The sequence below is a fragment of the Schistocerca nitens genome, chromosome 5 (genome assembly GCF_023898315.1).
Source record: "Schistocerca nitens isolate TAMUIC-IGC-003100 chromosome 5, iqSchNite1.1, whole genome shotgun sequence".
NCBI lineage: Eukaryota > Metazoa > Arthropoda > Insecta > Orthoptera > Acrididae > Schistocerca > Schistocerca nitens.
In genome coordinates, this window is record NC_064618.1 from 355,468,154 (window position 1) to 355,480,406 (window position 12,253).

General features: G+C 39.7%; 1 protein-coding gene across 1 annotated transcript in view; it reads right to left on the bottom strand.

The window, feature by feature from the left end:
* The window catches only part of LOC126260454 (dynein axonemal heavy chain 6), a 1,163,459-nt gene that overhangs the window by 410,284 nt on the left and 740,922 nt on the right, over positions 1 to 12,253 (bottom strand). The window contains exon 80 of the mRNA XM_049957783.1: positions 3,948 to 4,109. Coding sequence (XP_049813740.1) covers positions 3,948 to 4,109 — 162 coding nt within the window. The remainder of the gene's footprint in view (positions 1 to 3,947; positions 4,110 to 12,253) is intronic.

The window sequence follows — 12,253 nt, forward strand, 5'->3', positions numbered from 1 at the left end:
TACAGGAAAAATAAAGGACACTGGCCAATATTGGTTGGTGTCTAATTCACAGTGAAGATGAGAATGTTACTGGTATGGGAAGAAAGTATGTTGTAAATTTGTTTCTGGACTATTTAGGAAAAGTATTGTCTGTGTATTAAGGTATTTGCAAGGTTTTTGGCATATCTGAATAAGCACTATAGACTCAGCAAGGTTACTGACATATTTGAATGAGTGCCAGATATGCAACATCCATTTGTGCCAAGGTAGTAGAAGAGGTGCTTCTTCACATGAAACAAGGGAGTGCTGTCAAAAAAGAGTAGAGTAAAGTATAATTGAGTTTTATTGGCCCTGGTAATAATATAGTACACAAGTGGTACATTATGATGTACAGAAAGTCAATGTACGAAAAAAATAATACTAAATAATTAAAATTGACATTAATTTCACTATATTACATTAAATGGCCATTGAGTTACAAAATACAGAGCAAATATTGTATAGAGGTAAAGAGAAGATATTATAAAGCAGAAAGAGCAAGTACTACATTGGCAGATTAATATTTCTATTACAGCAACATTAATGTGGTAAGTCATTAAGGCTCTAGTAATATTTATGTGATATATCACTAAGTCTAAGACAAAAAACTTTGCTGTAAAAGTCTTTAGTGTGTAACTGTTGGTTAGTGCATTTAATTATTTAATTTTACAGAGACTTTTATGGAGCCATCTGATGGGTAGAAATTAACATTAATTTTAGAAGTACCAGGAAAAGCAAATTTCAGAGTAAATTTTGAATTTATGTCAGCTAATAATGTTGAATAATTCATTGGGTTTGGACTCAACATATAGTGTAACCATTGGTAGTAGTACAAAGAAATGAGTGGCATGCCAGAACACTACTTTACACTACCCCATTTCTGTCTCATTACCATCAGTAATACAGGTGGACAACTATACTCTACACTTTTCACAATTACTTACTTGAAATACTTAGACAAACAATTCAACATTCACACTTTGCAAAGGGATGTTGTCTATCAGATCAAAAAATAAATAAATAAATACTTTCTCACTTAGGCAGCTGAATCTTTTAGGAGTACCTAATGCAGATAGTGATAAGACACAAGCTCACAGCGTAGATGTCGTAACTGCTCACAGCGATTATGGGAAACATATCAGAAGTCATAGCAAAAGCCTTTCTTAGCTTCTTAAATATAACTATGCAATGATGAGCAGGTAGTTCACCACTTGTGTGAAAATGATTGTCACACATTTTAGTTCTGTATGTAAAATAAGGGAAAGGCATCCACTCACCTACAGTATAGATTTTGCTCTTTCATAGTAGAAGTACACACATTCACACACTCACTAGAACACAGTCATCCGAACACATACTCCCATGACCATGACAAGACTGATTATTTTAAAGCAGTTGCTTGGGCTGAAGGAGGTAGGGAGGCAGTAGGAGAGGATGCAAGAAGGGGGTAATGAGTGTAAGGAATCATATTTTATAAATAATAATAATAATAATAATAATAATAATAATAATAATAATAATAATAATTGATGAATCTTCACCTATGCGTGATAGCAGGCAGATGTATCATGAGTTCTGCTGTGTTAATATTGTTAAGGGGAATGTGTATTCCAACCGTACATTAAAGAAGTGTTATAGAAAGTTATTAGGAAAATGAAGTTTATCCATTCATTCATATTCTGTTCATCATTTCGCTCGCACTGAGAATCCTGCATCAAGAGGATCAAAGCACACAAGAAGAATTTGCATGAGCAGAGGGGCAAACCAGAACCAGTATTGTCATACCAATCTCCATGCACAATAGCAGTAAAAGGAAAAGGATGTACGTAAATTTACAAATGTTAACCTAATAATGTATTGAATATTGCAGGTCTGTTGATATTAATGGCAGCTAAAGTTCATTCAGGATATGAGTACTTTCCAATTTCTTTCAATTATTCTCCACAAAGATACTATTCATGAGAAAGAAGCATGTCTTTTGACAGATTGATTGTGTAGCTGCACAAGACAGAAACAGTACATAGGATAGAGCATAAAACAGATATGGAAAGAGGGAAGGAGAGAGGGAGATGGGGGAAAGCAAAGGAAGGTGGAAGATGGAGAGGGGAGGAAGCAAGGGGGGTGGAAGAGGTAGGGGGAAGGGACTAGAGGTAAAGGAGGGGAATGTGGAGATGAAGAGGGAGGCAGGGAAAGGGGGGAGAAAGGGAGAGGAGTGAAAAGGGGAGATGGATAGATAGATAGATAGGGGAGAGAGAGAGAGAGAGAGAGAGAGAGAGAGAGAGAGAGAGAGAGAGAGAGAAGGGAGGGAGGGAGGGAGGGAGAGAGGGGGGGGAGTGGAAGAAAGCAGTACACAATTTGGATGGGGAAAGAGTGGTGTAGACAGAACAGAGAAAGAAATGTAATGTGAGGCAGTGGAAAACAAGTTAACAGAAGTTTAGGCCAGAGGAATTGAGAGAGCACAGGAGAGACAATTCCCACCTGCATACTTGAGAGAAACCAGTGCTGAAAGGGAGTATCCACACCAAGGGCTTGCGTAGGGAAGCAGCTGTTGCAACATGTTTGGCAGCTGGATAGTTCACAGTATGTCAATTTTTGGCTGTTGCCATTCATGCAAGTAGACAGTGTGTTACTTGTCATGTGCACAGAAAATGCTCTGATAAGGTTACCATATATTTTGACATCAGTTTCCACTGTAGATGCAGCGTCCACAGTTGGCAAGGCTGTCAGGAAAAGACTTTTTGACATGGAATGGGTGACAGCTGTCAAAGGGGAGGTACCGTTGGTGGATGGTGCACTTAAGATGAATGGATGTACTTGTGGGATCATCCGGCAGGGGGCATTGACATCCATGAAGGTGGCTCACTGAGTTCATAAGGAATGGCTGAAGTAAATATCTGAGAGCATATGTTGAGGCTAAGGAGGAAGGAGCAAAGATTTTCCTTGCCAGGACTCCAGACCACAAAAATGTCGTCAATGAATCTGAACCAGGCAAGGTGGTTTGGTTTTGACTGGATAGGATGGATTCCTCCAGATGCCTCATAAACAAGTTGGCATAGAATGTTGTCATGCAAGTACCCTGGCAGCAAGAAGGATTTGTTCATAGATTTGGATTTCAGGAGTGAAATTGCAGATCAAAATGATGTTGGTTTGGATGGTTAGATATCAGGAAGATGTTGGGGCAGGTAGCGTTCCATGGCCTCAAGGTCATGGGCATGGGGGATGTTGGTGCATAAGTAAGGGGCATTCACAGTGACCAAGAAGGTGTCTGGTGGTAATGGAACAGGAACTGTGGAGAGGCAGCGAAGGAAATGATAGGTAATGGGCAATAGTTTGGTGGCGTTGGTTGAAACAATGGTACATGTTCACTCTGTGGGAACACTGCACCAAGCCAAAATGGGAAGACAAGTACAGAAAACTATAGGGTTGCTGCAGTCAGAAGGCAGATGGTTTCACATGTCAGGTTTTGGGTGGACCTAAGCCCTTATTATTATTTTGCTATTTATAAACCTGCCTGGGTTCCTTGGATTTGTGTAAGTAACATTTCTGGCTGTTCATATCAAGTACATGGCAACTTTCACTTGTGACTCATTATTTCATTAAACTCACAACTTGGATAGTCAGATCTATCAGTTTTTCTGCAAAGTGCCATCCACAAACTGCATGTGATTGCACATTTTTCACACCCAACAATTCCTTTTCTATGAACAATACTGTTGTGTAGATAATACAGAAAGTTTCATATAACTCTAGAGCTGACTTATTATTGCATACTTTAAAGATATAACTGTTACATGTCAATTTGTAAGTTTTACTTTAAAATATCTTCTTACACAAAATTGTTCTGATTTTTATGTATTTAAAGCAAATACACTTTAGCAGTTCTTAAAGTATATTAACTTACTGTACTGATTGCTTTATTTACATCTTACCCGTAGGCCATTAGCAATACGGTCATGTTTCTTTTGTAACTGGTCTGTCTTATTCTGCAGCATAGTCAAGTACAGCTTCAAGAGTTCCAAGTAGCTACTTGGAGTTGTGTAATAATACCGCCGCATTTCGTTGTAGAAACGTACTGTCATTTGTGCCACACTCTGCATTTTAAGATCAGAGATTAGTTAGGCGTACATGCAATAGTCATTGGCATTTAAAGTAATGGTTCTGGAAAATAAGCTACTGCTGCATGAAAACACTCAGGCAGCTCATTAGTTAAGTAGTTACATGTTCACTGTCTAAACTGAATGATACAAATGGGGACCCAAAAATAACGAGAATCTTTTTACAATAAAACATGTACTTGATGGAACATTTTGAAACCTGAAACACCTTGTAAATGATGTCATCTGAGCATAATACACATAGTTTTCCATTTGTGCAAAAAGTTTTTAAACTCATCTGAAGTAAGGCTGTTTGGGGGAGGGGGGGGGGGGGGAATATAACAAAGTCACAGAGTGCCAGATCTAGTGAATGGGTTGTGGTGAGAAACCACTGTCAGTTGGTGTTTGGCCAAAATCTGCCTGTCATGCTGTGTGCACAGGTGCATTGTTGTGCTGACAAAGCTAGTCTCCTGCCTGCAAAAATGTATGCCTTTTTTTCTCACTGTGTCACATTATCATTTAACACTTGCAAGGTAGCTATGTTGGTTAACTGTGGAACCCTGGGAAGCAAATTCATGGTGGCCAATCCCTGTGATGTGGAAAAAACAAACCACCATTTTCTACACATGGGATCTCACCTTCCATGATTTCTTTGTACTTGGTGAAGAAGGGGTCTTTCAGTGGTTGCATTGGTCCGTGGTTTCTGCATTGTATCCATAGCACCTTGATCCACTGAATGTGATGATTTTTGCATAAAAGTCTGGGTCAGTTTCTGACTGTTCTTACCATTCCTGGAACATACACTAATGATTCACTCTCTGGTCAACAGAAAGAATGCACAGAACAAATTTTGCTGCAACAAAATTTCATCTTCAGTCAAAGTTCATTGATGAACTCCAGGATATTCCAGTCATGTCCATCAACTCATCGATTGTTTAATGATGATCAAACATTACCATAACATGGACTTTTTTTCAATGTTTCCCTGTTTTTCTGGAAGTTGAGGGACATCCCTGTTGTGATTCACTTTCAATTGATATTTGGCCACTTTTAAAATGGGAAAACCAGTAATAAACCCTTGTGTAGCTCAAAGCTTCCACCACATAAGCTATCCAGAGTGTTGTGACAGTTTCTGCTGCAGGCTCTCTAACAGGGAACAGAACCTGATGTTAGCACATTGATATTTAATGTCTGCCATTGAAAAATCCTTAACATGTGAAACAGTGCTTACAAACACAATCAAACTGACTACAATAGTGTTTCCACACCAACGCTGTTTGGACAACTGTTACAAAATCATGTCTAGTGAAGGCAGTGGGAGAAATCAAAACAAGTGTTTTGTCAACTGCTAGAGAAAAATTCTTGTTACTGTTGGGTCCTTTCTCCTATATTAAATGAGATAGGCATTTCAGTTGTCAAGATATTAATAAAAATAATTTTCAATACGAGTACATACCATTCATTTACACATAAGTATTTGCAATAAAGAAACACAATTTAATAGTGGCCTCAAAATGTGTCCTTCTAACAGTGATTAATTATTTACAAGAGATTAATTAGAAAATATTTATATATCAGTGGTTAAAATCCTTAGCTCTTTGAATGGTTGTTTGCAAACTTAAAGAATTTCTTTATTGATCCCATAAATCATGATTTACTATGTAGTTTGTACATAGCCTATTAGACACGATACCATGTTTGAAATATTAATGAAATATATACACAATATGATTCTGAAATAAAATGCAAAATATATTGCATATTGGTAACATAATTATAAAGACAAATAACAAGACTGAAATCAGTAAGTATTGTTATAAATGTATGATAAATTACGTGCATGAAACTTTGTAAATGTGAAATTTATTTTTGACTTACAAAGCTCCTTTGTTTACAACATTTGAAGTAGTATGATTAATTGCATGAACAAAGAGTTTGTCTGCTTCACTAACACAGAAGAGAGCTATGTAGTGCTCACCATGTGAAAAGGAACTAACACTAAGGTCCACACCCACACTATGCAGCGTCTAGCCTTGTGCTTTGTTTATGGTGATGGCATAACATAAGCTCACCAGCTATTGTGTATGTTTAAAGCAAAATGGCAAATCATTATGAATCTGCATGATTCAGGAAATAAAAACTCACTCGCCTATGCCATTTCTCATCATAATTTCTGCTTTATGGTGTTTTGTTGGAGAGAAGGAACTTTAAGCCTCATTCCATTATACAATTTTGCTGGGCTTCAATTTCACAATGTAACAATTGAGATTACATTTTTCAAATACATTTTGTGTGACGCAAGGTCAGATGTTCTGAAAGAGTTAATAACAGAACATCACCCATTCAGATATTTTATGATCTCTCAATGGCTTTTGAATATGCGAGTCCTGAAATTCTTCTGGATAAGCTTAAGTATTGTGGTATGAGTAGGACAGTTCAAATGGTTTAATTCATATTTAACACGAATAATATTAAAGGTTGAAGTTAACAGTACAGACAGTCTGCAAAATCAGCAGAGTCCTTTACCAGAGGAGGTATCAAGAATGGAATTCCAGAATGTTACATAGCAAGAAAATCTTGGAAAAAATGAAAGTACTAATATTAAGTGACAGTCATGGAAGAGACTGTGCTCAAATACTGCAAGACAAACTAGTGCCCTCATACCAGGTAAAAAGCATAATAAAACCTGGCACCCCACTAAAGGAGGTGATAAAAAATGCAGAAATTTTGACAAGAAGCTTCAGTACACATCATACTTTGATTGTAATAGGGGGTTCTAACGACATAGACAAACCTCTTGATCTAATGTTGAAACATGTGGTAGAACCACAAAATGAATATCATTATCCATCCTATACCTAGGAGATATGATGTTCAAAATTTAAATAGTAAAATTAATAATGCAAACCTCCACCTAATACAGGCTCTGAATTTAGCAAAACATGCAAACAAAAAAAGAATTGCCGTGAACTTTGAAATAGAGAGACTAGCCAGAAACCACTTCACAACACATGGCTTACACCTAAACAAATGTGGCAAGGAGACTATCTGCAATAGAATGGCCTTCCTGACAACTATGGGGGACAATCAGAAACCATAAACATACGCTAATAAGCAATTGGATGAAGACAAACAAGATGGGAAATAAAAAGAGTAACAGTGGCCATACTGTGCAAACTACACTAGACAAATGGGTCACGAACTCACAGAGACTAAATAGAAACCCCCTGACCCCTCAAAAAGGTCAGGAACCTGAAAGGATCAATAATGTGATGGTGAACATTATCGAGACATCCCTCTAAAACGTCAATGTGATGCCTCAGCAGTGTGAAGTACATGTGGATACTTTTCAGGCCCACCTGGAAGATGAGTCGGCTGCCAAGGACGACCAACAGAACCAGCACAACTGCTCAGAAGTCAACATACCTGGAATACAGCACATTTTAAACTAAAGGTCAGTGACACAGTAAATATGACTTGGAGCCCCCTGAGTAAACCCCACTCAGACCTGAAAATCTATTATCACAATGTCCAATCCTTGAGCAACAAAACTAATGACTTTAGCATTTTGCTGACCAGTGAACTCAGTGATATCTCAGTAGTATGCCTAGCAAAGCACTGGCTCTGCACTGATGTAGTTAAGTTAATCTCACTACCAAACTTCAAATTGTGTGAACACTACTACAGATCAAATGATGGACATGGTGGGGTTGCCATCTTCATCAAACAACACATTGAATATAGCCCACTTCCTACCCTAAAGGAAATAGGAACAGACAAGATCTTTGAATGTGCGGCCATAAAGCTTACAGATCTAAATCTAATAGTAGCTACAATTTACTGTTCCCCCTCCAGTAGTATTAATGATTTTCTGTTACAAATGGACTTGTTTCTATCCAAATTAAGTCAGTGGAAACAGGATGTGATTATATGTGGTGACTTTAATATAGACTTTCTCACCCACAACAGAAACAGGGAAACATTGATTAACATTGCAAAAACTTATAATCTGCATGGCCTTGTAGATGAGCCCACTAGAATAACACCCACATCCAAGACTGCTCTAGATCAAATTTTTGCAAATAGAAATAAACTTAACCCAACTCTAGAAGTATACAATGCAGGATTCAGCGACCACCAAGCTGTCATTCTAAAGGTTGATGTTAGTAAAGATACCTCAAACCCAGTCCCACCTAAAACTTTATGAAGGTTTTTCACCCAAGAGAACCTGAACAAGCTAAATACCCTCCTTAGTAAAGAAAAGTGGACAGAGATGTACACAGCCAATGATGTCAACATGAAATTCAACATATTTTTTGACAAAATGATCCACCACTTTGAAGAGGCCTTTCCACAAAAACCAGTAAGAATAAATAATAATAGAAACAAGAGTTGGATCTCTTGCAAACATAAAAGAATACTCCACATGTTATGTAAACAAAGTAGTGACTCCCCCCAACTTACAGAATACTATAAAAACTACACATGTATCCTAAGAAGAGTGATAAGACAAGCAAAAAGGATGCAGAATGTTGAGTACATTGACAAATCCAGCAATAAAGGAAAAGCAATGTGGGATATCATGAAAAGGGAAAGAAGGGAAATGAAAGCTTCACACACGAACATAGAAATCAAACTCAACAATGAATCTGTATCTAATCCCGAAGTTGTGGTGAACTCTTTCAACAATTTCTTTATGAGCATAGCTGAAAAATTGGTCCAAAATAATCCTAACACAAATTACCAACCAGCAAACCAAAAATATCACACATGTGCAGAGTCAATTTTCATTACCAAAGTCACTGAAAATGATGTTGCAAAGGCCCTCAGAGAGTTAAACAATTCAGATTCAGCTGGAATTGATGGTATCCCAACAGCTGTAATCAAAAATTGTGAACACACAATTGCTGAACCATTAACTCACCTCTGTGACTGTTCTTTCCAAGCAGGTATCTTCCCTGAAGCTCTGAAACTTTCTAAAGTAATGCCTGTCTTCAAAAAAGGTGATAAGGTGATAATAAAGATACGAATAACTACAGGCCTATCTCAATCTCATCCTGCTTTTCTAAAGTTTTTGAAAAAATAATGTACAAAAAAATGATGGACTTCATTGAAAAAAAAAAAAAATTACTAAGTTTAGCTCAACATGGGTTCAGAAGCAACAAAGCTACTGAAACTGCAGTATATCATTGCATAAATATGCTATTAGAACTGTTAGATAGAAAACAACCCCTAACAGGCATATTTCTGGATCTGTCGAAGGCTTTTGACACTGTTGACCACAAAATATTACTGGAAAAATTAGAACACTATGATATCAGAGGAATTGCAAACAACTGGATTGCTACGTTCCTAACCAATCAGATGCAGAGAGTCAGCATGAAATATACTAATAGACAAAGCAACTCAATAACCGAAATACTATCAAGTAATAAAACTGTAAAGCAAGGTGTTCCATAGGGCTCAGTACTGGGACCCCTACTTTTCCTCCTGTATACACTCCTGGAAATGGAAAAAAGAACACATTGACACCGGTGTGTCAGACCCACCATACTTGCTCTGGACACTGCAAGAGGGCTGTACAAGCAATGATCACACGCACGGCACAGCGGACACACCAGGAACCGCGGTGTTGGCCGTCGAATGGCGCTAGCTGCGCAGCATTTGTGCACCGCCGCCGTCAGTGTCAGCCAGTTTGCCGTGGCATACGGAGCTCCATCGCAGTCTTTAACACTGGTAGCATGCCGCGACAGCGTGGACGTGAACCGTATGTGCAGTTGACGGACTTTGAGCGAGGGCGTATAGTGGGCATGCGGGAGGCCGGGTGGACGTACCGCCGAATTGCTCAACACGTGGGGCGTAAGGTCTCCACAGTACATCGATGTTGTCGCCAGTGGTCGGCGGAAGGTGCACGTGCCCGTCGACCTGGGACCGGACCGCAGCGACGCACGGATGCACGCCAAGACCGTAGGATCCTACGCAGTGCCGTAGGGGACCGCACCGCCACTTCCCAGCAAATTAGGGACACTGTTGCTCCTGGGGTACCGGCGAGGACCATTCGCAACCGTCTCCATGAAGCTGGGCTACGGTCCCGCACACCGTTAGGCCGTCTTCCGCTCACGCCCCAACATCGTGCAGCCCGCCTCCAGTGGTGTCGCGACAGGCGTGAATGGAGGGACGAATGGAGACATGTCGTCTTCAGCGATGAGAGTAGCTTCTGCCTTGGTGCCAATGATGGTCGTATGCGTGTTTGGCGCCGTGCAGGTGAGCGCGACAATCAGGACTGCATACGACCGAGGCACACAGGGCCAACACCCGGCATCATGGTGTGGGGAGCGATCTCCTACACTGGCCGTACACCACTGGTGATCGTCGAGGGGACACTGAATAGTGCACGGTACATCCAAACCGTCATCGAACCCATCGTTCTACCATTCCTAGACCGGCAAGGGAACTTGCTGTTCCAACAGGACAATGCACGTCCGCATGTATCCCGTGCCACCCAACGTGCTCTAGAAGGTGTAAGTCAACTACCCTGGCCAGCAAGATCTCCGGATCTGTCCCCCATTGAGCATGTTTGGGACTGGATGAAGCGTCGTCTCACGCGGTCTGCACGTCCAGCACGAACGCTGGTCCAACTGAGGCGCCAGGTGGAAATGGCATGGCAAGCCGTTCCACAGGACTACATCCAGCATCTCTACGATCGTCTCCATGGGAGAATAGCAGCCTGCATTGCTGCGAAAGGTGGATATACACTGTACTAGTGCCGACATTGTGCATGCTCTGTTGCCTGTGTCTATGTGCCTGTGGTTCTGTCAGTGTGATCATGTGATGTATCTGACCCCAGGAATGTGTCAATAAAGTTTCCCCTTCCTGGGACAATGAATTCACGGTGTTCTTATTTCAATTTCCAGGAGTGTATTAATGACTTGAGCCTGAATGTTGATGCACACAAAACAATAATATTTGCTGATGACACAACTGTACTCCTCAAAGGGGAGAATACAGAGTCTGTGCAAAAAGCTGTGAACTTGGCCACTGAACAACTCAGCAACTGGGCTAAAATCAACAGATTAACTATCAACACCAAAAAGACAGCTTCCATGAACTTTCACACAACACAAAATGCAAATTCCTTTCAGCCATTTGTCACTGTAAATAACCAGTCAATAGATACCGACACTGTTTTCAAATTCCTGGGTCTGTGGGTTCAAGATAACCTGAAATGGAATACACATATAGGAAAGGTAAATGCCAGGATTTGTACTGGCTGTTATGGATTGAGTGTACTGAAAACGTGCTAGCCTGAAAACATTAACCAGTGCGTACTACGCTTAAATACAAGCCCACCTAAAATATGGTGTAATATTCTGGGGAAATTCTCCAACTGCTCTGAGCACATTCAGAATCCAGAAGAGAGCAATGAGGATTACTTCTGGGAGCAAACCGAGATACTACTGCAAACCCATCTTCAGAAAGTTGGAAATCGTTACACTGCCTTGCCTCTACATTCTTGACACTCTAAAATTTTTCAGAAATCACATAGTGCCAACTGACCCCAGAGTCATAAAAAATACTGAAATACATGAACACAACACCAGGAAAAATGCAAACCTGCATGTTACATGTACAAACACTCAACTGTGTAAAAAGGGAGCTTTCCACATGGGCCTCCAACTGTTCAACAATCTTCCCACCAGTATTAAGTCCATCGAAGACAACATAACATTTAGCAAAGCTGTGAAGTCATAGTTGTTGTGTCACTACTTTTACTCTGTAAATGAATACTTAGAACAGAAATCTTGCTGTTTGTGTTACATTGAAAACATTGAGCAATATAATACATTAGGATACTATAGGCCTATGTTAATATATGTGAACAATGTTAAATGATATTTTCTGACATCTGCAACACACTCTGTACCTTCAGATCACATGGAATAAATAAATAAATGGTGCCCCACAGGGTTCAGTTTTGCATCCCTTATTGCTCTTAATATGTATTTCTGACTTGCCACTCTATATTAATGAAGATGCTAAGCTAGTTACTTTTGCTGATACAAGTACAGTAGTCACACCAAACAAACAAGAATCAGCTGAGGAAATTGTAAATAATGACTTTCAGAAAATTATTAAGTGGT